Here is a 24,256-nt window from a genome sequence, read left to right as displayed (position 1 = left end):
TATGATAAAACAGGAATCCTCATGTGTTAGACATGCATGACTATAGTAACTCTTGGCATTCATGGATTTAATATATGCAACTTTCACTACTGTCAAGCAATCCTGAAAGTCCATGCAATTTTGCTGAAGCAAATATGTGAATTGCACATGTGCAGAGGTTGCCAGACAGAAGCAAGTCATTCACATAGTGAGTGGCCCTGGATAACCGCCCAGCTATTGCTTCTCATGCTGCTTTGTTATTCTCTATTCATTGAAAACAATGCAACTCATCAAGAGACACTTAAAATTCTCTTATTGAAAAAAATATATATGCTTCAATGCCATTAAAGTATTTGGAGATTCACAAAGATCTTATGACATAAGCCTTAAGAATGTCAAGTGCCCACTGTATGAGAGAGAGAGAGAGAGAGAGAGAGAGAGAGAGAGAGAGAGAGAGAGAGAGAGAGAGAGAATAGAAAGGTAGGAGAAAGTAAAGTAATAAAACTAGTTAGTGGGATTATAGATTAAATGAGTTCCTCAACAGCCAGATACAAGGANGAGAGAAAGAATAGAAAGGTAGGAGAAAGTAAAGTAATAAAACTAGTTAGTGGGATTATAGATTAAATGAGTTCCTCAACAGCCAGATACAAGGACATGGACCATCCCCTCTAGTCTCTACCTACAGTAGGCACTAAAATTATGCCCTTTATACAGATAAGACACTCAACTTTATAGAAATTAAATAGCTTGCCTAAAATCATCCATCTGGAAAGTGACAGAGCTAAGACCTGAACTAAAAATCAAAGCTCATGAAGACTCTTAGTCTTCAACAATGAGCAGGTTACTTTCGTAATGTAAATGCCAAAGAACTGCTATGAAAGGATAGACTCCTTCTATCTAATGAGAAAGTAGAATGCATGTTATATAACCACATGGAAGTTTTTAACCAGTAGAAACGCAGTGTTTTCCAAACTGGGATTCCTCATGCAGTCCCACAGTATAACCAGTAAGCCCTAAAAACAGTGTTCCATGCTTAAATAAATTTGGGAAATTATGGCTTAAACAGAATTAGATAGTGATTTTATTGTTTGTTTCTGCAGAATAACTTCTCAAAGCATTTTGTATGACAAAGTGCATTATGCCCCCAGGTGGAAATGTACCCATCTGGCAGTGTTTCCCAAACTTATTTGAAAGTGGCACCTATTTTTATTGCAGCACACCTGTGATTAGCTCCACAGAATACCGTTTAGGAAAAAGACAATAAAGTAAATAATTAATGCTAATCCTCAAACTAACTGAGATGCAGCAAAAAAATTTTTTTACTAATTGTTAAAATACAGATACACCAAATTATCGGGAGAAATTATTTGGTTTGTCTTAGAAATAAATCTATCAGAGGCGCTCTTTAATTTTCAACAGGACTATTAAGAAAAAAGCTTTCTGGACAGTAAAGAGAATCTATTCTGTGTTTGTGTGTGTGTGTGTGTGTGTGTGTGTGTGTGTGTGTGTGTACACCTAGTAGGTTTGAGCCGAGTCCCATCTATACCTAAAACAGAATAGAGTCATAAAGCTGTGGCCAATAAGAGAAAGGGCTTCAGGGATAACTACTAACCAAGAAGCTTCCCAATAAAGAGTAAATGGTTTTTGTTGTCGTTTTCAACTCATTTTCAAATTAACAAAAGGATTAGTTTTTTAGTGGGGGGAAATGAGATTGGATTTTTTTTTTTAAATTAGAAATCAGACTTTTCCGCTCGTGTCCATGTGGACAGCCTGAGCTGGTCAGTGAGGCTCCTGTGTGCTTCCTTACGGAAGATGGCAGGGCTGCCTGCATACACACACGGCCCTCCTTCACCCACACCAGCCACCCTGAAAGCACTATCACAACGTAGTCTGAACTCCTAAAAACCTTGCCTCTGCTCTAACGGAAACTTCTTCACAACTAGAATTAAAACAGCTTCCTTAATTATGACCAGAATTTAAAATAAGTATGCAAATATGAATTTCTAGTCTAAAAGAATAACTATCCAGGGTAGGAACTGCTATAGGGTTCTTTTGGGGGGAATGAAAATGTTGTAAAATTAGACTGTGGTGATAGTTGCACAATCCTGTGAATATACTAAAAACTACTGAATTGTACACTTCAGATGGGTGAATTGTATGGTGTGTGAATTATATCTTAAACTGCTTTAAAAATAAACATACAGATAACAAGAAAATTTCTTGTCAAAGATATATGTACTACTAAAAATATACATAAAATTATAGAAACTTAAATTTAAAATATTATATAAAATAAGCAACTTGATATAATCACTTATCTCTTAGAAACAAAGGCTACAGTAATGATCCTTAGCTTCTCACTGTAAAAGTGTGTTAGAAAATGAACTTTACTTTTTAATTATACCAGTACTTCTACTGAACATAACGCTATTCTATTTCAAAAAAGTAGAATACCATAAGTTAGCATTTATTAATACAAACCAGATAAGCTAAACACCAGATATTAAGGAGCTTCCTTTAGCTGACCACCAACCAGGTAATTTTGTCGATTAAAGGTCCTTGGAAATTGTTTTTTCTAAAACAATACATAAGCCATCTCTAATCCTTAAGTGTCCAAAGAGTAACTGCATTAACAATAACAAAAGCATATTTTCAAAAGACTCTTTTCTACAGTATGTCATGTAGTATAATTACAACTCAATATTTATGCACAGGTTTAGACAGATTATTACATGAATTCAACCTGGATTTCTTGAGGTAACATAAGAATATTACCTTCAGCTAACGTCTATTTTAGTCTATTTTCAAACAACTCTACAAACAATAAAAATATTAGTACCATTTGCATTCATATAGTCTCAGACCAATTTTGAAAACAATATATAACCTAGTACTTATTACATATAGCTTCTCTTCACATAGCAACACAAAAGTCCTTTCCCTTTTTATCTTGTTCTAAAAAGAGGAAATTGCTTAGAATATAAAAGTGAAGACATATGCTTCACAGAATTAATATTTCAGACAAATTCAGAGTGACTCTCACTTTACTTCTTGCTGTTCACTATATAATACTTGCTTCAGCTGCAATGAAAAATATCCAAGGTTGACAACTGCAACTGTGATAAACTGAATTTAAAACAATATTAGAGATGTGTTTACAGTGGAGCTCAATGTAAAAAATTAATCCAAGTTCATCCATTCTTCAAGTTTAAAAAGGGTAGGGATAAGAAATTATCATTTTCAGTCTGTTAAAACCAACTGGACAGATATGCTTAGCCTAATACAGTGGTCCCTTTCTCACCTGAGATTAAAATTTTATTCCTTGCCTCACCAAGCAGCTGTTCCTAACTTTCAGGTATTGTAATTTGAAGCTTTAAGGGCTTATTAGAAATTCTAAGAGTATTCCCAAATCACCACATTATACTATACTCATTTTGGTGGAACCTCTATCAACACAAATAATTTATTTCATCCTAAAAGTGTAAAAATTGCTCACCGTGATAGATAAAATACATGATTCCTTTTCAACCAATTTATGGAGGTGGCATTTGCTTATGCATAGTAACAAGGGTGAATTGAAGACTGCATGTTTTTTAAAGATAGAAGTAAAAAATTCAAATTTTCTACCTAAATATAACAAATATTTGAAACTTTTTACAAAATAAGCATGTGTCTCTCTTTAATAGCCTACAATGTTCAACATGGGTTCTGGAGAACTGAAGGACAGACATAGAAAAGAGATTATATGTGAAATATAATGTGAATTTTCCTAAGAATATGAAAAATGATAACATGCATAAGACTCCTTTAAAAACACCTCCCCATTTTATTTAATTCAGCAAAGCATAAATTCACAATTCTAGTGATAAAGCCTACCCTTACTATGAAATAACAGTTTCTAATTTATAATAAACATACTCTACATGGACTCTTTTTAACCAACAGGCAAGATTATAACAACAATGCCAAACCCTGCTTACAAGTCTGATAGGAAGTAAATCTTCTGAATGATTCAAGTAATCATTATTTTCAATAATTATTTTTCAATAAGTACATACCCTTTGCTACCTTTCAAGCTCAGATTTAAAAACTCCAAACTTATTAGCATTAATTATAACACCTAAGCAGTTCCTATAATTTTTCTCATTTAGGCAGATGACAAAACTAACAGAAGTTAGAAACACTTTATAAGGCTGCAAACCAAACATGTCAGTACCAAGACTTCAAGCAACAATTTCAAGAGAAAAACAAATTTTTTAATAATCTTAGAAAGTCTATTAAGTCAATAAAAAAAAGGAAACACTCTAACATACTTTTCAAATACTTCCCCAAGTTTACTACTCCATTTTTTTTTTAAATGCCATCTCTCATTTTTAGAAGCATTCCAGAGTTTACTTAGATTACTCCCAGAATGTAACATTTAAATTCACCATATTAAAAGAAAAAACCCAAGCCTACTACTTAAATCAAAGATTGAGTCCCATTATTAGCTCTTACCTACGATCCTCTGATTTGGGGATGGGGTTGGTGCAGCGTTGGCTGTTATACTTGGCCACATATTCACATTGCTTGAAGGGGGCAGTCTTGTCCTCCAGCACGTGTCTGATACAGAAAGCGTAGCCGTTGAGTCGCCGCTGCTTGCACAGTTTGGGGCTATATGAGCACAAGGGCTTATTGTCAACCTCAGAGAAGTGTATATGTTTCCCTTCATACATCACGTGACTCTATTCCTTGTGAACATCAGCTAAAAAGACCACCACACACACACACAAAAAAAAGAGACCCAAATGATAAATCAGAGAGTGTTAAGGCAGATTTAAGTTGAGAATTTCACTGAGGGACTTCTGGCCCCACAGCCATACCTGATTTTAAATCTTCTGCACCATAGCACTGTTAAGAGACCCCCAAGGATACCAGAGTTTGGAATTCTGCAGAATCAAGACGAAGCAGATTGTCTACAAAAATATCAAAAGGCCTAGTTAACAAATAGAAATAAGCAAAGATTGCTCACCTGGGAAGTCAAATTATCAGGATATCACCCTTCTAATGGGATGGATTCTTTATTGTAATCCAACATCCCAATATTGAATTCAATAATAAGAGGCATTATTAAACACTAAGTTATCTTACCTCTCCAAATTGAACTAAATAACTTTTACTCTGGTTAAGTTTTTTAAATACCTCAAAGCAATTAGGGGGTATTCCACCAAACAAATGTCATAGGGTAGTAGGACTTTTTATTTCATTACTGGTGGTTGCAGGCTATGCCTATTTTCAGAACCCAAACCTCTTTACAATGCCAATGGAATGAACTCTCAAAACCTAAAACTTCCCTCAGAAAGTCAACAGTTTTTGATTATGTTGACAAATATTTGGCAATCTGTAACAAATATTTCTATGAAATACAAAAAAGAACAAATTTCTGTTTTTTAAAAAAGTCATTTTCCCTTTCATCTTCCCCCACACTTATCCCATCCAAACTATAAATGTTTTGAGCCCAAAGACCAGTTGCCCGGCCACACTACCACCATTCAGTTCAGTGCTCTGTACCACATGGAGCTTTCAATTACACTAAATAGAATAATCATCGTGGCTTATGAGTCTTTGGAGGTGTAATAAGAAAATGGGAGGAAGAAATCACACAATACTCACTGCCTCTTCAAACACAAAAAGCCCAGCAATAGCATTTATATATCATAAAATCACATAGTCTACAATGAAACTAAATCAACTAATGTGTCAAGTCAGCATTTTTACATCTGATGTGGTCTAACCCACTTTTTTCTCCACACTCCTAAAGTCACCCACACAGCTGATGGAACAGCTGAGATACCAGCTACAGAAAAACTCAAGAAATACTCTCTCCTTTACAAAACTCATTATGAAATTCTTTATGCCAGTGAAGTGACAAGATACATAAATGCTTGAGGAGTCAAAAGACACGTTTGCTCAAGTCCAAAATCTGCCACTTACAATGCGTGTTACCTTGAACAAATCATTTAACCTAAGTTTTCTCATCTGCAAAACAGGGATAATAACAGTAACTGTATTATCAACAGGTTGCTGTATGGATCAAATGATACAAAGTATACAACATATTAAGTACCTTGCCTTGTACATGTTAAGCACTGAACAAATGGGGGTTATTATTGTAAATGTTAATTATTATTACTACATTCTACCTACCAATGATAAAGAATTTGTACTACCCTTGAAAAGCATTTCAAGTAGGAAAAAAAAAAAAAACCAAAAACCTAAAATACGAGCTTAGTTAATAAGAATCACATTCATTACTGAGTAAACCTAATCATACACAAACGTAAAACAAAAATAAGAGTGTCTCCTTTTCATTTATTAAGGTGCAAGGAAGAAAAGTTGAACTAAAAATCTAAACTTAGCTGCCCTGAAGGTCTGAACATTCAGGACAGGAAATACTTCAAAGCAAACCTGTGCTGTTTCATTTTTACCTTCTCTTTAGCCTGCTCATCCACCTGGCAAACACAAATCTTGTATGAATTAGTTCAAGTAAATCTACATGAACTTCGGGGGGAAAAAATATGCTGGATTTCTGTAAGTTAAAAAAGTAATTTACAGAATCAATTTGATTTCCGTTATGAAAAAAGTCAGCCTATGTATTTATACCCGTAACATTTTATAAATCATAGAAAGAAGTCTGAGGGCAGGGCTGGAGGGATATGAAGGGCCATGTTTACTTTACTCTGACATATTCCAGGTATGTAATCATATCTGTCAAGGTTGATCTCCCGTTTTTTCCAATTTTACACTTTTTTTTTTCCTATTTGAATTGGCCAAAATTGTTGGAACAATGTTAATAATAATGGTGACCACTATTACTCCCAACTTTAAATGACTGAGGCTGTTTTGAGTCGATGGGAGGAATAATGCTGATTTTTATTATGATGAATTTTCTGTTATGTTAAGGAAGTATCAAGTAATTCCTGATTTATTAAGAGTTGCTTCTTTTTTTAAAAAAGGTCAGAATTATTAATTTTATCAAATTCTTTTTCAGCTTCTGGGAAGATGATCATTTTTTTCTTTTGTACTTTTTAAAATATGGTGTTTAGCACTGATATACGAGTAGTTTGTATCATTTTGATGTTAGTTCTACATTTAAATTTATTCAGTGTTAATCACTTATCCTTTTAATTGAACTCTTCTTACAGTACTGGGATGAAAGCAACTTGGTCATTATTCCTTTAACACATCTTTTAATGTGTTGCCGAGTTATACTTGCTAATGTTTTAAGATGTTTGTATTTTGAGGATGGTCTATTTTGTGTGTGTGTGTGTGTTTTGTCAGAATTTAATATCAATATACTTCAAAACACATTTCAAAAATCTTTCTTTTTTCTATGTTCTTGTTAAACAAGTTAAAAAAGCATTACAGTCATAATGTTCCTCAGAAGGCTGCCTGGGCTTAGGGCTTTTTGTGCCATGGATCAAGTTTTCAGATTCATCTACATAAAATTTAACAATGTGACTTCTTATATTTAATTTCCTAAATATATGAGTCACTCTCATACTGTGTGTATTCACACGCATATGTGGTATGCTTTCTCCCTTTGTTCATGATAGGTTCAGCAGAGGTTTATCTGTTTCATATTTTTACCAATATCCTCTAAAAAAACACAAACAAAAAAAACCAAAAATCTCTTGGATTTATTAGTACCTCCATGTATGTTTTCTAATTCATCAATCTTGTGTTTTTATCCTTGATAATATTTTCTTTCTGTTTCTTTCCATTGATTTTATTATTTTGGTAACTTCTTGGGCTGAATTCTTTTATTTTCACTTTTTCTTGCTTAGTAATTTAGTTACAGCTATGAATTTTCCTCTGAGTACTGCTTTAGCAATATCCCATAAGTACTAATACAGTAAAACCTTGGATTGTGAGTAACGTAGTTTGCAAGTGTTCTGCAAGACGAGCAAACTTTTCTAATACATTTTAACTTAGTAAACAAGTGATGTCTTGCAATATGAGTAGTTTATTTCCAGAACGAATTATGCTCGCAAACCAAGGTATTACTACACACAGACTTTTGATTACCAGTACTTTCTAGTTGACTTGGAATTGATTTTTTAATTTCTCCTTTGACCCAAGAGTTATTTAATTTTTTCAGATAGTGGAGTTTTATGTTTTCCTTTTAGTTCTAGTTAAGAATAAGGAGCATAATATGCATATATCTCTGCTTTGTGGATTTGACTGAGATTTTCTTGGAGCCTAATCAGCATTCTTGAAAAAGAATATTGTTTCCAGGGTATGTTGTTTGCTACATCATATATCAAGCTATTAACTTCCACTATGTTATTACTTATTCTGTCTGATTGCTCTATCAAGAATTGAAAGAGAGGAATCAAAATTCCCTAGTGTAATCTGATTTGTCTGTTTCTCCTTATATTTTTGTTTTATAAATTTTAAAGTTGTATTATTTGACATATGAGATTCATGACCACTAGACTAATTACCCTTTATGATCAGGAAATGAAATTCAATTGATGGTTTTTCTCTTGAAGTCAACCCTGTCTGACACAAGTATCTGGATTGACATTTTTTGGTTTGAATTTGCCTCTTAAGTCTTTGCCCATCCTTTTTACTCAAGTTTTCTGAGTCACTGTTTCTAATCATGGGTCAGAAAACTGGCTTACAGGACAAATTTGACCCAGATTGTTTTTGTAAATAAAAGTTTATTGGAATGCTGTCCTGTTCATTCATTTAAATGTTGTCTATGCCTGATTTCATGCTTTAACAGTAGAGCTGAGTAGTTGCAACAGATATTTTATGTCTGCAAAGCCTAAAATATTTACCAAAATAGTATTTGTTGGTCCCTTTTTAGATAGCAGCTCTTAATGGGCTTGACTTTTCACTCAAATCTGAGTGCTATTTTTTTTAATAAATGAGTTTACCCAATTTATAATTTTATATTTATTTATATGGCAAATATTTCATCTTAACTTTATTATTTTTTTGCATTACTTTTAGCTTTCAATTCTATCTTTTTATTAAATATTTCACTATACAGCCTGTTTTCTTGGAAGATTTATAGTCTGTGTCCTTTAGATAACATTTATTTACAGCATACTAAGAAAATTGTATACTTAGCATTATCATGATGGATCTCATGTTACGAACAATGAGAAAATTTCCCTTTTTTGTACCTACTCATCCTGAACTCAGTTTTTTTTCCTCATGTTATTATTACCACATTGACATAGTTTGTAACATTTTAATGTTAGTTCCACATTTAAATGTATTCAATGCTAATCACTAATCCTTTTTAGTTTTCAACTCATCTCGATTCAATAGTTTCTAATATAATCACCTTCCTTCTCTACCCCACAACCCTCCACTCCTACCCACACCACCCACCAAGGCTGACTTATATGGGAACAAATTCATGGTTTTTCTGTTTGGAAATATATGAAAACTGATATTATGCTTAAACTATAGCTTGCCTGGACATAAAATCCTTGGGTCTTTTTATTTATTTATTTATTTATTTTAGGGTCTACTGACCTTGCATATTTTTTTCCACGTCTTCTAGAATAGAAATGCCTGAGGCCAACCTCTTTATTTTATAGGAGGCTTAATTATTTCTTTCCATTTTGACCTAACAATAAAAGTCTTTATATTTAAAGACTAAAAACCATGCTAGAATTTCAAGTCTTCTTTTATTGTGGGAAACTCTTCCTTAACGTCCTGAAAATTTTTTTCTGCTTCAGTTATTCTTTTGCCTTCTTCAGGGATATGAATTACTGGTAAGCAAGATTTACTGTATTTCTCTCTCTCTCTCTCTCTCTCTCGCTCGCTCGCTCGCTCGCTCGCTCGCTGTCTCATTATTTTTTACTTTTTCTATTTTGGATTGCTCAAATTTCACAAGCTTACCTCCAGTGTCCCCAGCTAGCCATGCATATTTACTGATTTGAAAGTGACCTTCATTTCTATAATGACTATATTTTTCTTTCATTTTGAACCCTGGTTCCATCACCTCACTCTTCTTTCTGTTGTCTTATCATTTATCGACTCTTCCTTTGAGGCTTGACTCAATGCTGGATTAGTCCCTCCAACTCACAGGGACCCATGACATAGATTTTTAGGGGATGGTAATTTAGACTTGACTGATCTTCATGTGACCAAGACAGCAGCTATAAGGCTGCTTGCTGCCAGTCTCTCCTCCACTTTAAACTTCTTGCAAAAATAGTATGACTGCACAGTCCGTAATTCAGCCCCACCTCTCCTGCCAGTCAGGGAGCCCAATGTACATACCAATGTTGCCATTCCCGTATGGAGTTCTTCGCTTTGTCCCCATGGTGAGTTACCTACTTGGAGGAAAGCTGCTCCCCTCACTTTTCCTGAGTTCTATAAGTCATCCTCTCCTGGCATCTCTCTTGCCCTTGTTCAATTTTCACTGCACATAATCTAATTATAAGGGTTTGTTAGTTTATCAAAGATTGAGTGTCTTTTCTGTTTCACTTTCATTATTTTTAGTTGGTTTAGAGAGAGAACAGTGATGTCAGTATTCTGCCATCATTAACCAAAAATACCTTTTAAAATTCTGTATATGAAAATATACCAAAATAAAATCAAAATCATAAAGCAAATTTATTATATAATTTTTACAATTCTTTTGTAATAATTTTCTATTTTTTTATCTTAAAGAATCGACTTGCTATTAAAGAAGTTACTAAATTGATTCCGTTCATTTTGACTATGTCAGATTCACGAGTCCAGCTTTAATGGCAAGTATTTACTGATTTTAAAACGAAAAGCCTATCACTTTCCCAGAAGCTGTGGAGGATATAAAATAGTAAGAGACATAACTTTTGCCCTTATAATCTCTGAGATGAGCTGCATTTAAAAGCAAGGAAGTGAGTACCTGGAAGACCTCACCCACAGGTGAGCACCCCAGGCTCCTCTAGTGTGTCCCCCAGCCTAAGAACACTGCTCTCTGTCCAGAGCAATGGGCATCTCCTCGCTCTGTACCCCCTCTTCTGGCCAGCCCTAGTCTAATTCTTCAGAACACAGCTTAGTCGTCACCACAGGCAGGGTCCCTACGACTGAGTTAGTTACAGGCTCCACGGAGGTCCATGAATTTCCCTCTTTGGGCACTCATCACATTCTACTTTAGTTGTCTGTCCTTCTATTGTCTTCCCTCCTGGAAAATACGCTCCCAGAAGGACAACAGCTCTCTGTTCATCATTTTATCCCAGGGCCTAGCAGTTAATAGGTGCTCAATGAGTACCTGCTTCTGTGACAGGAACTCTCAATTCCAGGTTGTCTCCTCAAAACAAAGGTTACTAGATTCACCCAATGACTGCTCAATTTTTTTTTTAATCACTAAATTGGTACTGTAGTCTATACAGTAATTTCTAATAGCCATAGTCATATATAAGGAAGTTAGTATAATACAGAAGCTTTAAAATTTTTTAATATTCCAGCACATCTCATAAAGTAACCTCAAATGTTTCATCAAATAGATGTCATATAATGTACTACCCAATGTCTATTTAGCAAATAATGTTTAAAAATACATATAAGAACACATTAAAATCTGTCTATTCAACTTCCTTCTAAATCTAAGAATTCATTACTTTATCCAATTGCCCTCTTTCGGCGTTTGCCACAAGGAGCCAAAGCTGCAACTAATCACCTCTATGCCATTACAAAAAGGTGTTCAATTTCAACATCTTATAAACAACTTCTCTTCAACCTTAATTTATTTTACATCTATCTGTGAATAATTTTTTCTTGCCATTTCTTTGATTTTTAACGTTTTACGTTTAATGTTTACGTTTAACGTGTTTAAAGTCCCACTAAAAGTCAACTTTATATCATTCTTTGCATCTTCCTTCTGAATAATGAACTGTTCTGCATTTTCAAATCCCTCTTTTAAAAGTTCAACTTATCGGGGCCAGCCGAGTGGCGCATTGGTTAAGAGCTGGCTTGGGACGCCAGAGGGCCCTGGTTCGGATCCCACATATGAGGGCCAGTGACACTGCCCTCTACAGCTAAGATGAACAACAGCTCAACCTGGAGCTGTGTGAGTCGCCGGCGACGGCGTAGGCTGCAGCCACTGCTGCAGTGGGTTGCCATGGGCTACCGTGTGTAGCCAGCAGCCGGAGTGAGTGGCCGTCCAGAAGCTGGCAACTGATCTGCCTCGCCTGGGAAGAGCAAAATGATGGTGCCAGCTTGGGCCAGTGAAGCAACGTCCGTCCTCCACAACTAGACTGAAGAACAAAAGGACAGCAACTTGTCTGTTCCCCTTCCCCCAATTCCCAAGTGCTGTTCCCATCCCCCAATTCCCCAATTTTTTTATTAAAAAAGTTCAACTTATCTTTATACTTATATTTTCAATTTTCCTGATCTGACTCACTTTATATACATAAAAGGAAAGAATGTTGGAGGGAAATGGCCCTCTGTTCTGAAATCTCACGCACGTCCTTCTAAGTGACTACCACGTCACATCAAAATCACTGTCTATAAACTAGAAACAATTAATTGTTCATCTGGTCTTCTCTACTTTAATAGGAAGAAGTCATGTCGAAAACACTAAGGCAGATCTGGGGGAGGGGGAACGACCCTCCATTTTGTTCATTCTTTACATCTAGCCTCCCACAACTGAAGTTCATTACCCCTAACTCCACCAAAGGTGAAGTTCATGCGGCCTTCACTCTTTGACATTCACTGTCATATATAAAGAGAGGAAACACAGAATATATCAAGTCCACATGATCTTAATCAAATGTCTTACAGACTACTACCGCATGTCTAATCCATGAAGTAAAGCTATACCTAAGCTCTACCTTTTAACACATGATGACTATCACTTAGAAAAGGAAATTTTAAAAAATCTTAACCAGACTAAATTTATTAACAGCTATCGCAGATATTATCTTCAGCTATGGAAATCACTTGCTGAGAATATAAACAGATCCATGCTCCCTTAAAGAAGAGAATGCAAGTAATTAGTACTTTAGAGTTGCAGCAGAATATATGCTTATTTATTACCAAAAAGCAAAAATAACAATTACTGGGAATAGTCTCACAGAAAGAATATTTCCACAGTAAACATATCCATACACTGGCATTCAAGAGTAGAAAATATGGTTAGGTATAAAATCTTTTTACAAAAAGATCCCCCTTGATATTATATGCTGAGTTTAATTGGAAAATAAAACAATTCCTTTCTATAGGTATGAGGGGCAAAAACAGAGAATAAGATATAGCAGGAGAAAAGTAAGGAAGACAAGCTTTTAACAAAAGCAAGCTACAGCCCTTTCAGTCTTCCAACAGCAACCATAAACCAATTTGACAAAAATATGAACATTATTCTCTTTGGGATTGCTGCTGTATCACCTCCATGTGGAATCTCTGTATGTCATTACTGTTCTTTTGAGTCTCATGTTTCAAAAGCATGTTCATTTCATGGCCCCAGCACTTTTCCCTAATTGCCATCTGTAATTTTATATTCTGCTCCCTTTCAAGAGCCTAGACCTACAACATACCTTACATTTTTTTTAATCCAGCATGAACCCAAATTCTCAGATTGTTAGTTTTATAGTATATTTAATACAAATGAAAATAATATTTACTTATCACAAAGTCACATACTCTAAAGTCTGAAAAAAAGGTCCCCCCACTCCCATTTTAAACTTTTGTTGAAATGAGTTTTAATTCAACTTCATGGAGCACAAAAAATGTAATAAAATACTAAACACATGAGTATACTGATTTTAAAAAAAAACTAAAAAACTAACAACCCACACATCAATGTGAAAAGTAGTAAAATTAGGAATGATGAAAGTCTATCAATTGATGTGATTCAAAGAGAGAGATCATTGAGAAAAACTGCCTATCACCCCAAAATATAAATATTCAGTATAAAGTTCAAACAAGAATATTTTAAATCAAATAAATCCTTATTGAATATCTATTATATGCCAAATACTGTGCTCAAACTGCACTATCAAATAAGTCTGCATTATTAATTTAAACTAAAATAGCCTTTAAGCTATTTGAGTTCCATACCTGATTTATCAGAAAAGTAAAGGAAGAGCTCAGGCAGCCGTTAAAGAGCGCTCATTGATTGGTTCTGGCAAGTATCAGAGATAGTGCTCAAATGTGGTTCCCTTAATTACTAGGTCTATGACCTTGGGAAAGTTGTTTAGGTTTTAGTTTTCTCATATGTAAAGAGAGAATTATAATAGTATGTATCTCACTGAGTTGTTTAGGAGAATTAAATTAGATATTTCATGAAGCATGCTTAGCATGGGCCCCAGCACATAGTAATCACTTAATGGTAACTACTAGTAGAAGCTGTAAGTAGTAGTTTATTGGTATTATCACTTTAATCTAGAATCTGCAGAGCTAAAACGGCTAAATCGGCCATTAGCGATTTACTGAAGGGTACTGTGTAATTCTCTATTAAGTCAGGCCCTCCTACCTTCTTGGGGCTATAGTAACAATCCACTGAGAATTGTTCATTATAATCCATATTAAAAACCTAACATTAAAAATACTGTCTACATTCTATACAGCTTCTATATACCGATGTTCTTATAATGGAAAATACTAGCAGAATGAGCAGTGTTTGATTTGGTTACAGTACTTATTAGCTCCAATTAATCATCCTTTACAACAAATGCTTTCTGAACTCCTATCCGTGCCACAGTCACTCTCAATTATTACAGAAACCCTATATTGTAGAATAAGAAAAGTTGTAGCTATAGTCCTCAAAGACTATTCTTTTGTTCTAAGAACCTGAAACTAATGGCCTCTTTGTTGCTAAATTCCACATACATTGTTCCATCCTTATCTTACTTGACCTCTTTGTAGCATTTGACTCTTGACCACTTTCACTTTCTTGAAAAATCTCTCCTGGCTACTCAAAGGCTCACTTTCTCTTGCCGCATGCTTAAATGCTGCCAACGTTCCCCAAGATTCTGTTAATTTTATTTTAAAGAGATGCAAGACGAAATGCTGACATGGGCCACCAGGGTGGGCCAGGGGCAGACTATGGCAAACGTTGGTCATCTAAAGGCAGCTGACTAAAATCAGTTCCAGTAAATGGTTGCGATTTAAACAAACAAACAAACAAAAAAGCAGACCCAGGGTCTCCAGATCTTCCAATTTTTTCAAAAGAAGATAAAAATCCAAATTTTCCCACAAAATATACTACTTTTTTCAGGTCAGCTGCTTGTTTAAAATGTTAAAATATAAGATTATTTTATAAATATGATCCCTCAGCTATGAAATGGCAGTTTGATAAAGTCACACACACACAAGAATGTGAGTCAAACAAAACATTTCCGCAGGCTCTCATTTTAATTTCTACTCTACATCTTCCCCAAGACTTGGTTATTATCCCAGATTTCAAACCAAATGTACAAAATGGTTGAATGGGAATAAATGCATTTTTCTGGAGAAGGGTCCATAAAGTTCATCATATCCTCAAAAAAGATTAAGAACCACTGACTAAGCCAAATTGTTCTGCAACTTCAGCTGTCATCTACACCGGGATGATTCCCAACTCTACATCTGGTCAACCTACACAGGCGTGCCGCCTCCCCGCCCCCCACCACCACCACCACCGTTTACCTCAATTAGCAGACTCTCCACTTCTTTCCAACTGTATCTCCACTGCCATTGCCACCACCTTAGTTCAAACCTTCAGCCTCTTCTCAGCAGCTGTCTCACTGGTCTAATCCCAGGGTTGCCCTCCTTTATAACATTCTTTGTACAACTCAAGTTCTCAGTCCTCTACAATGCCAATTATTTGGCCAAGGCCTCAGGGTCTGCTTATAAATGTAACAGGAGTCTAAACTCCTAGCCTAATATAACTCACAAACTCCTTAGGACCTGGCCAGACTGACTTCCCCTCTCCCCACTATTTCTATTGCTACAACTCCTACAATTTGCAACACAGAATACTCCTGTGTCCTTAGGCATTTATTCATGTTTGCAAGGCTGACCTCCCTGAATGCCTAACTCCTCCCATTTGCTTAGGGCAGAAACATCCCTGGAAAATCCTCACTTTTAAAGGTTTGCTCTCCTAGGCCAGGATAAATAGGTTTCCTTCCTCCAGGCAAATATATCCCTTATCATTCAGAATTGTAAATGTCAGGTTTCTTTTCTTCTTCACTATACTAAAAACTTCTCAAAGGGCAGAGAATGGGTCTTTGTATTACAAGGCTCACAGCTACTGTTAAATGAATGAGAAACAGCACCGGCTTCAGCAACTCCTACCATCACCTCAGGTAAACATTCCCCCCACCCCCAAGGTGAAACCACCAAAGCCACAAACTATTCAGAACTATTCAGTGCTTTCAAGTGAGGGGGGTGGGGGAGTGGGGGGGAGACTGAGAGAGAACACGAACTTCAGGAATTTAAAAGGAGCTAGAGGGAAAGTAAATCCACCTTTGCCCACTGGTATACTTAGCACACATTTACATTTGCCAACTCAGAATTCAACAGCAAAGACTAGACTACCATCAAGCTGCTGAAACTTTCTATGAATATCTTCTGATTTTTTACTGGCACAAAAATATTTACTTGCCCCATGAACGTAATTATAACAGTCTATCTGTACTCAATTACTCACTAGTATTATTAGCATGTACTGAGTCAAGAACTCAGTCACACTGAAAAAATTCACATCGAGAAGTATTAAAAATCTTCAGAGGAAAACATTATCTAAAGGTCATTACCAGGGACCATTCTAAAGGCTTTATGTGCAATTCCTCATTTAATCATCACAGCAACCCTATGAGGAAGGTATTATCACACTCTTTCACAGATGAAGAAACTGAGAATGAGATTCAGTAATTTGTCCAAGCCACATAGGTAGGATTCAAGGCCTGTTTGACTTCTGAGCCCAAGCTTTTAACCAACAAAAATCTACACAACATTGTTAATTGGAAAATCCTAAGATGATGTTTATGTTGCACACAATCACAAAAAACAGACAGAAAAAGGTTAACAATGGTTATCTCCCAAGCGGGACAGGTAGGTCTGAATGGGATGAATATGAGCATGTATTACTTTTAGTCAGAAAAAGAAAAAGCAAATAGGAGAATGGTATTTAGATGGAGCTAACAGAAAGGTAAGGTGGGCTAGGGGAATTAATATTTGAGGAACACCTACTAAGAGCCAAGCACATGAGCTATCTCATCTAATGCTTACCTCAAAAAAATGTTATTTCCATTTTACAGATACAGAAACCAAAGGTGGAATACCCCATCCAGCAGAAGAGCTGGGATGAGTGTCCAAGCCCAGCCAAATTTGTGTAGGATAAATAAAATTTAACTGAAAAGCTGTCTTAAATCACATTCTTGGAAAGAATCAGAACCAAGTAGCCTAGCATCTTAAGTGCAAGGAGGGAAAAGAGAGAGGCCTAAGGTTTTAACTTAAACTTTAGTGAGAGTATCTTTGCAAGTGTCTCAAAATAGCCAGAAGTACTGTCTAAAATCAGCATTACTGTCAGGGCTGTGGGACAGAGTTACATTAGCATAAATTAAATGGACGTGGATGTGACTCCATTGTATATGCAGTGGAGTATCTGCTTTGGGGACAATTTGCTGCCTCCAACCCAGTCTCACCTATCCACCTATTGCTTACAAGTTACCAAGTGTGTGTGGAGACAGGGTGTTTCATGTCTGAGAATACTGCTAACTGTATTCAGATATAAATGGCCTCTCATTATCCATACTATTGTTCCAAACCTGGATAGTGAGAGCTGCTAACCCCCGGGGAACAGCTCAGATAAGAATGAATGGATCAGCATTTTTTTTTTAAATGACTTGTTTAATTTTGGATGCTCTGACTTAGAAATTTTAAAATCCATCTAAACTAAAATTTCATTTCTCTAAAAACAATAGTGATACGATTTGCTGAGAAAAATAGTTGGGGTGGGGTATATAAATTCCATTGTACAATCTTTCAGAGGAAAGAAAACCATTATTTTGGACTTGTAAATGAAAACAAACATCTATTTTTGAAACTAAATAGTTAAGAGTGAAAAAGTATACAACGATAGCAATTTTAAACTAATTCAATATTTACCCTTCATATTTGTCTTTTATTAGTTGCAAATAAAATGTAACTTTTAAAAATGTCAAACCCGCCATTCCTTCAGAAATAAAGTAGCCCTTGAGGCGGCTGGATTAGTAAATTTAATAGATGTTTGGGACAGGGTGGAAAAAGTACAAAAGTTTTGGTATTTGTACATATACAAGTTTTTGAAAGCTTAGAAATGTGAAGTCGACACTACACCTTAAAAATATCAAATTATGAGGCAAAGGGATTTTTTAAAAAAAAAAACTTAAAATGTCCTAAAGAAAAACAAAAAGAAACCATGGAATTGTTTCTTCCCACCAATATGCTCTAAAAAATAAGGACAATAGAGGTAACAATTTTGGGTACACAAGTATATAAGCTAAAGAACTCCCAAGTCAATAAGCAATTTCAATTCATCAATAAAGTAAAATGTAATTTGCATTTTTCTATGAAGTCCATACAACCTGAAATATCAAGCTTTTTTCTTCAGTACAATGCTAAACGGCTGGATATCTATCACTGTGGAGAAACAGAAGTTTTATTTCAGGCAGACAAAAAGACACACTTGTTAAGAGTCACAGAAGGAGTCTCACTTCCACGTCTGACAGAAGTCAGCCCTGACCAAGCCATGGGTTCCCAATGGCGCTGCGAAGTGCCAGCCTTTCACTGGGTAAGAGTGCTCTGGGGGCTGAGGGCTCAGAATGTGGGACACCTCTGCCAGCGAACTCCAGCCTGCCACCAGGCAGGACACACATACGTCTACACACAACACACAGCCCCGGGTCCACTAAAAAAAGAAGGCGGGGAGGACAAATACACGAGGCGAAATAACCTCTCCAAGCATGCCCACACCCAGGCTGGCAGCGTGGGGCAGGGTGTATTAACATCCCCACTTCCATATTCAAGAACCAGAAAGGAGGCTGAGTGCAGCCACAGGAAACATCCCATCCCTGAAAACCAGGATGTCTAGATTTGGAAATTTAAGTTTTCAACTTTAAAAAAAAAAACTTGCAAAGCTCATGGCACCAAAATATAGCTAACATTGAATCCGTTTAAACATAGAAAGAAAAAAAAAAAAAAGAACTCAAACCACACAGTGTCAGCTATGTTCAGTTCTCTGAGGGCTCTTCCACAGACCCTTCGGAGTCGGCAGCAATAACAGATTTCCTTAAACCCCCCCCCCTTTTTTTTTCCTATTTCTAGGGTGGAATCCAAGCTACCACATCAATCCAAATAGTTATGATCAGAATAAATCAGCTACTGATCCTTACACCGTAGACCTTGTTTCAGGAGCTGCCCTGCCCACCTCCTCCTCTCTCGCCTAATTTTTAATGCTTCCGAGCGTTCTGACAACCGGAGCCTCCCTCTCGGGTTCGGTTCCTGCGTCTGTTTCAATCGGACAGGGACCCAACAGGGCAGGCAACTCCTCCATGTGGGGGCTGCTCCGGAAACCCAGCCCCCTCTCCCTGACAGCCTCCTCGCCGCTCCCTCCAGCTTGCCCCCTGCAGGGGGCAGTCCTGAAAAGGGGGCTGGAGACCCAGAGGAGTCCGGGATTGCAAGGACGGGGTGGGGGTGCGGGGCTGGGGGTGCTCGATTTGAAACTCACACTCCCAGCTTCTAGGGGAAGGGCTAAAAAGGCGACTGAGGAAAAGCCTGCCCAGGAGAAATACCACCTGAATTTACCTCCTCCCTTCCCACCGCAAAAAGCCCAGTCACTAACTAATAAGCGAAGAAAAATCCCCGGGAAAGTTTTCCGAACGGGAAGGGAAGGCCCTCTCCCCAGCCTGGGGGCTCCTGGGCACCGGCCTGGAGTTCGCAGCCCAGGAAGGGCTCGCCGGGGGGTGGGGTGGGGCGCGGGCGAGGGGTGCAGGAGCGGAGTACCTTCAATGGACGGGAACTGCCAAAGAGTTTCCAAATAGCCGAGTGCTCTCCCCAACGCCCTCGGGGGTCGCGAGCGCTAGCACCGGGGTGCCCCAAAAGGAGGGCAGCCCCCCATTCGGGCCTAAAAGGAAACTTTCCGGGCCGCGGCTGCACCTGACTCCTCACCGCCCCACCACCCCACCCCACGCCCGCCAGGCCGCCTGCCCCGCCCCAGCCAGGCCGACCGGAGCGCAGAGGAGGGGGGATAAATAAATTTATTACCGGAATGGGGGAGGGGGGCGTCTGCGAGAGACCAGAGAGAAGGGGCGAGTGGGCGCCCGTTCCCCACTCCTAGGCCCTGACGCCCCTGTCCCGGCAACCCGGGCCTGCCGCCCCACGGGGGAGCCTCCCGGCCCGCGCAGCATTCAACCCCGCAACGACGCCGTCTGGCCCGGAAGCCCCCGGGGACCCGAAGGGGCGCGGGGAGGCCCGAGAGCGGGGGCAGGGCGCGGTCGCCGCGGGGCCCCGCCCCACACCCCCAACCCCGGCCCGCAGGCCGCGCCGCTCTTCCTGCTCCGGCCCCGGCTGGACCCGCGTCCGCCCGCCCGCCGTCGCCGCCCGCGGGCGCCCCCGAGGCCCCCAGGTCCCAAGGCCCCGCCACCCCGGCGCCGGCCCCTCTCACCCTTTCATTCTCTGTCCGGGGCCTGGCGCGGGCCGGCGAATCCCCGGCCTCACGTAAGCGGGCTCGCCGCCCGCCCTGACTACGCGGCCCAGCCCGCCGCCCTACGGCAGCCCGGGGATGTGGGCCGGGCCTGGGGCCGCCTCTGCTTACCTTTCAGCTGGTTTTTTTTTTTTCTCCTTCCCCCCTTTTCCCTCGGCTGGGCTGACAGATCAGAGTGAGAGGCGCTGGCAATGGACTAGGAAGCTCGGCTGCCGCTGCTACTGCTCCCCCCTGGGCTCCGGAGAGAGCCTTTCCCTGTCAAGCAAGAGGGGTGAGGATCATATTTTTATTTTGGAAACTAAAAAGTGCTCCCAGGGTCGGTGATTATTAAGGGGAAATCCCTGAATATACTCTCCAGCCAAGAAGGCAGGGCTGCCGGGGCTGCACAAGAAGAGGCAGCAGCCTCCTACAGCACCACTACAGGCACTGCGAGGACATAACACCAGAGAGCCGCTCCTCTGCCCTCCGAAACGACAACTTTCCTACCATCTTGGAGGCAGAGGAAAGGGGGGCCGGGGGGAAAAGTGCACCCGCTCCCGATAAAGTACAAATTTCTACTTCTCATCTTTGGAAAAAAGTCCACACCGGCCGTCTACACCGGCGCCTGAGGGAAAAAGCGGGCAAGAAACTGGGGATGCTTAAACGTTTTCATTTGCACCAGGGGGAAAAAAATGTTTCTGCATCTTCTGATGGAAAAGAAATCTTTACAGGACCCAGGTTTTCCGGTGATTATTGTTTTCTATTTTCTTATTTATTTTTTTCCATGTTCGTGACAGTGATATTTTAATTTTTTTTCAGGCTCATACTGATTTTTTTTTCTCATTATAGATCTAAGTTCTGTGTCTGGTGGTCAGTTCATACATTTGTGCTTCAAGAGACTTTATAAGCTACTTCATCTTTATTTGTGTATTTATGTCTGTTTTGGTGTATATAGATATTTATGTTTCCTTATATATAAAATCTTGTTACCTAGTCTGCTCAAGACTGAGATTGCTGAAAGACAATTGTAAAGGGATGTCTTTTGTCTCCTTTTCTCAAAACAATGTAAATAAAACCTACTGACTGTCCGGAAAGGCATGATAGAGCTGATTATTTTTCACAGCGCAAATAAAGGCAGAGATCACTGGGGGTTAAATACAATTTAAGTATCACTGACCACGTTTCTGGAAATAATTCTAAATTCTGTTATGGTCTGCCCATGAAGAAAGGTTACTGTGAAACTGGAAATAGATTTTAAGGACAGCTTTAGATTTTAATTAGAATGGCTTATAAGAATTTATTATATCCAGGTATTTAATTTTTGTATTTATTTAGATTTTTTTAAGGTCTGGATCTTTGGTGCATTACTCATGTTGCTGTCCACTTTCTGCTGTGTCACAGAATTGAGAAATGTGTCTTTTTGTTCCAGTTGAAATGTTGTTGGTTCAGAACTTCCAGTGTGCTGCCAGCCTGTATAAATTACTTTTAATATATTGCAGTGGCTGTCATCAGTCTTTTTTTAATGAGGAAAGCTTAGATAAATGGAATCAAAGTTACACAATGCTGAGGTAGCAGAGAAGTGAGAGAGAAGAAGGTGCTGCCCAATTGCAACAATTCCCATAGAACTCTTATTAAAGGAGAATAAATTGCAGAGATGTTTTCCTACTTTTGTGAGAAAGAGAAGAATACTAGAACATGACCCGAGGATCCTTTTGTGTGTCCTACAGGGAATGATGAATTGAATCTTACAAAATTATTTTCCTGACACATGTTGGCTAACCTAGTGGGAATTAATTTGTAATATTAGTGCCTTGAATCAGTGGAATATTTAATTTCTTCCATTTAAAATTTGTTACAAAGCATTTTGAAAATAACTGATGGCTCTACTTCAAAATGTTAATTTTTGAACTTCCAAATTTAGAAATTCCCATTATGTTATGAGTTCACATATTATTTTCATGCTGACCTGCTGACCCCATTTTTTTCTTTTTTAGATTTTTATTTAAAAATATAGCTAGCCGACAACATTATATCAGTTTCAGGTGTACAACATAGTTGTTCAACATCTATATACCTAAAGAAGTGATTACCATCTGTACCACGCTATCACAATATTATTGACTATATATCCAATGCTGTGTATTATATCCCCAAGACTTGTTTTATTCTTAAGGTGTTTTTTTTAAGATTTTTTTTATTAAAATACAGCCAACATACAATATTACATTAGTTTCAGGTGTACATCGTAGTTATTCAGCAGTACCTGCCTAGCACTATACAGTGTTATTACCACATTATTGATTTTATTCCCTATACTAAAGAAGTGATCACCATAAGTCCAGCAACCATCTGATACCATACCACACTATCTCAATATTATTGATCTTTTCCCCCCTTTTTAAAATTTTCAATTAGAGTTGACATTCAATATTATTTTATATTAGTTTCAAGTGTATAGCATAGTCTCACCCCCATTTTTTATCATCTAAATTGGAATACACTACCTAAATAGTCTAAGTTCTGTTTTGTTGTTTTTTTCTCTCTTGGGTAGAAAAATATAAAGTAATTAAAATAAAATTAATTGATTCTTATCATCTTAGAAATTTTAGTTGTGAAGTTGTGTTTTATTACAATTTTTTTTAAAAACATTTGGAGATCAAACACGTTAGTCATAACAAGGAAATTACTTCCTGTAATGTAGCGGACTTGAAAAACGTGTTTTTGAAAAACTTGTTCCTTACATCTGACATTACTTTATAGATATGCTTTGAATTTTTCAGGAAATTAAGATATGCTTGCTGACTGAACCCTTTTATGCAATCCCTCTTTTGTGATGACCAATAAACTTGTTTGCATGATGTGTGTCTGGGCATAAGGATATGGTGTATAATCTTAGCATTTCGATGTCTTTCTCTTTATAAAGCTTGACTTGTACATGGCTATCATCTATGATGTTTAACCACCAACCAACTGAGCTAAGTAGCCCAAACTCAGGGAATTATAGCCAAACCAAGAAAGAAACTCGACTACATTTGCAAAATTGGAGAATTTGATTGGTCAGTGTTTATCTCAGTTGATAATGGAACTTATTTCAGGTGCTATGTATCTATAATTTCTTGAAGCTGCAGGTGCTAACAAAACTGACATAACCTCAAATAACCCTAAGTTTTCCCAATAAAATTGCCAGTACTTAAATTTAGCTAACATTATTGAGCACCTAATACATCTTGGTAACCAAACTGGACACTTATGTATGTGCTCTCATTTAATTCCCCCAAGAGCTCTAAAAAGTATTACTGTTCTTTTCTTTCTTTCCTCCTTTCGCTTTTTTTTCCCATCTTTGAAACACAGTTGGGATAACTGTCTTTACTTTCAAGGAGTGTAGATCTACTTGGCCCTATAGCTTTCCAATAAGATTCCAAATTTTCCTGCTGCAGATTTTCTGAGGTTCCTACCACAGTTCTTTGCTGTGTCTGAAAATGCTGAGTTCCTGCCATATGCTCTTTGCCAAAAACAAAGTGAGTAGCCAGCAGTTGGAGCCCTCTTCAGTCATTAGTGGCAACCAGTGGCTTTTTCACCTTCGTAAAGTCTAGTACCTAAGTCTATCCATTGTTTTGAGGAATACAAAAATATATATTTGTCAAT

The 24,256-nt window shown here is 37.8% G+C and overlaps 1 protein-coding gene across 1 annotated transcript in view; it reads right to left on the bottom strand.

The window, feature by feature from the left end:
* The window catches only part of INO80D (INO80 complex subunit D), a 72,939-nt gene extending 50,280 nt beyond the window's left edge, over nucleotides 1–22,659 (bottom strand). The window contains exons 1-3 of the mRNA XM_019652917.1: nucleotides 20,594–22,659; nucleotides 4,842–4,934; nucleotides 4,477–4,723 (exon numbers count right to left, since the gene is read on the bottom strand). Of these exons, the coding sequence (XP_019508462.1) occupies nucleotides 4,477–4,694 (218 nt within the window). The 5' untranslated portion in view covers nucleotides 4,695–4,723; nucleotides 4,842–4,934; nucleotides 20,594–22,659. The remainder of the gene's footprint in view (nucleotides 1–4,476; nucleotides 4,724–4,841; nucleotides 4,935–20,593) is intronic.
* Between the last annotated feature and the right edge of the window lie 1,597 nt (nucleotides 22,660–24,256).

The sequence above is a fragment of the Hipposideros armiger genome, unplaced genomic scaffold, assembly GCF_001890085.2.
Source record: "Hipposideros armiger isolate ML-2016 unplaced genomic scaffold, ASM189008v1 scaffold_190, whole genome shotgun sequence".
NCBI lineage: Eukaryota > Metazoa > Chordata > Mammalia > Chiroptera > Hipposideridae > Hipposideros > Hipposideros armiger.
This window is presented reverse-complemented; position numbering and strand designations above follow the sequence as displayed.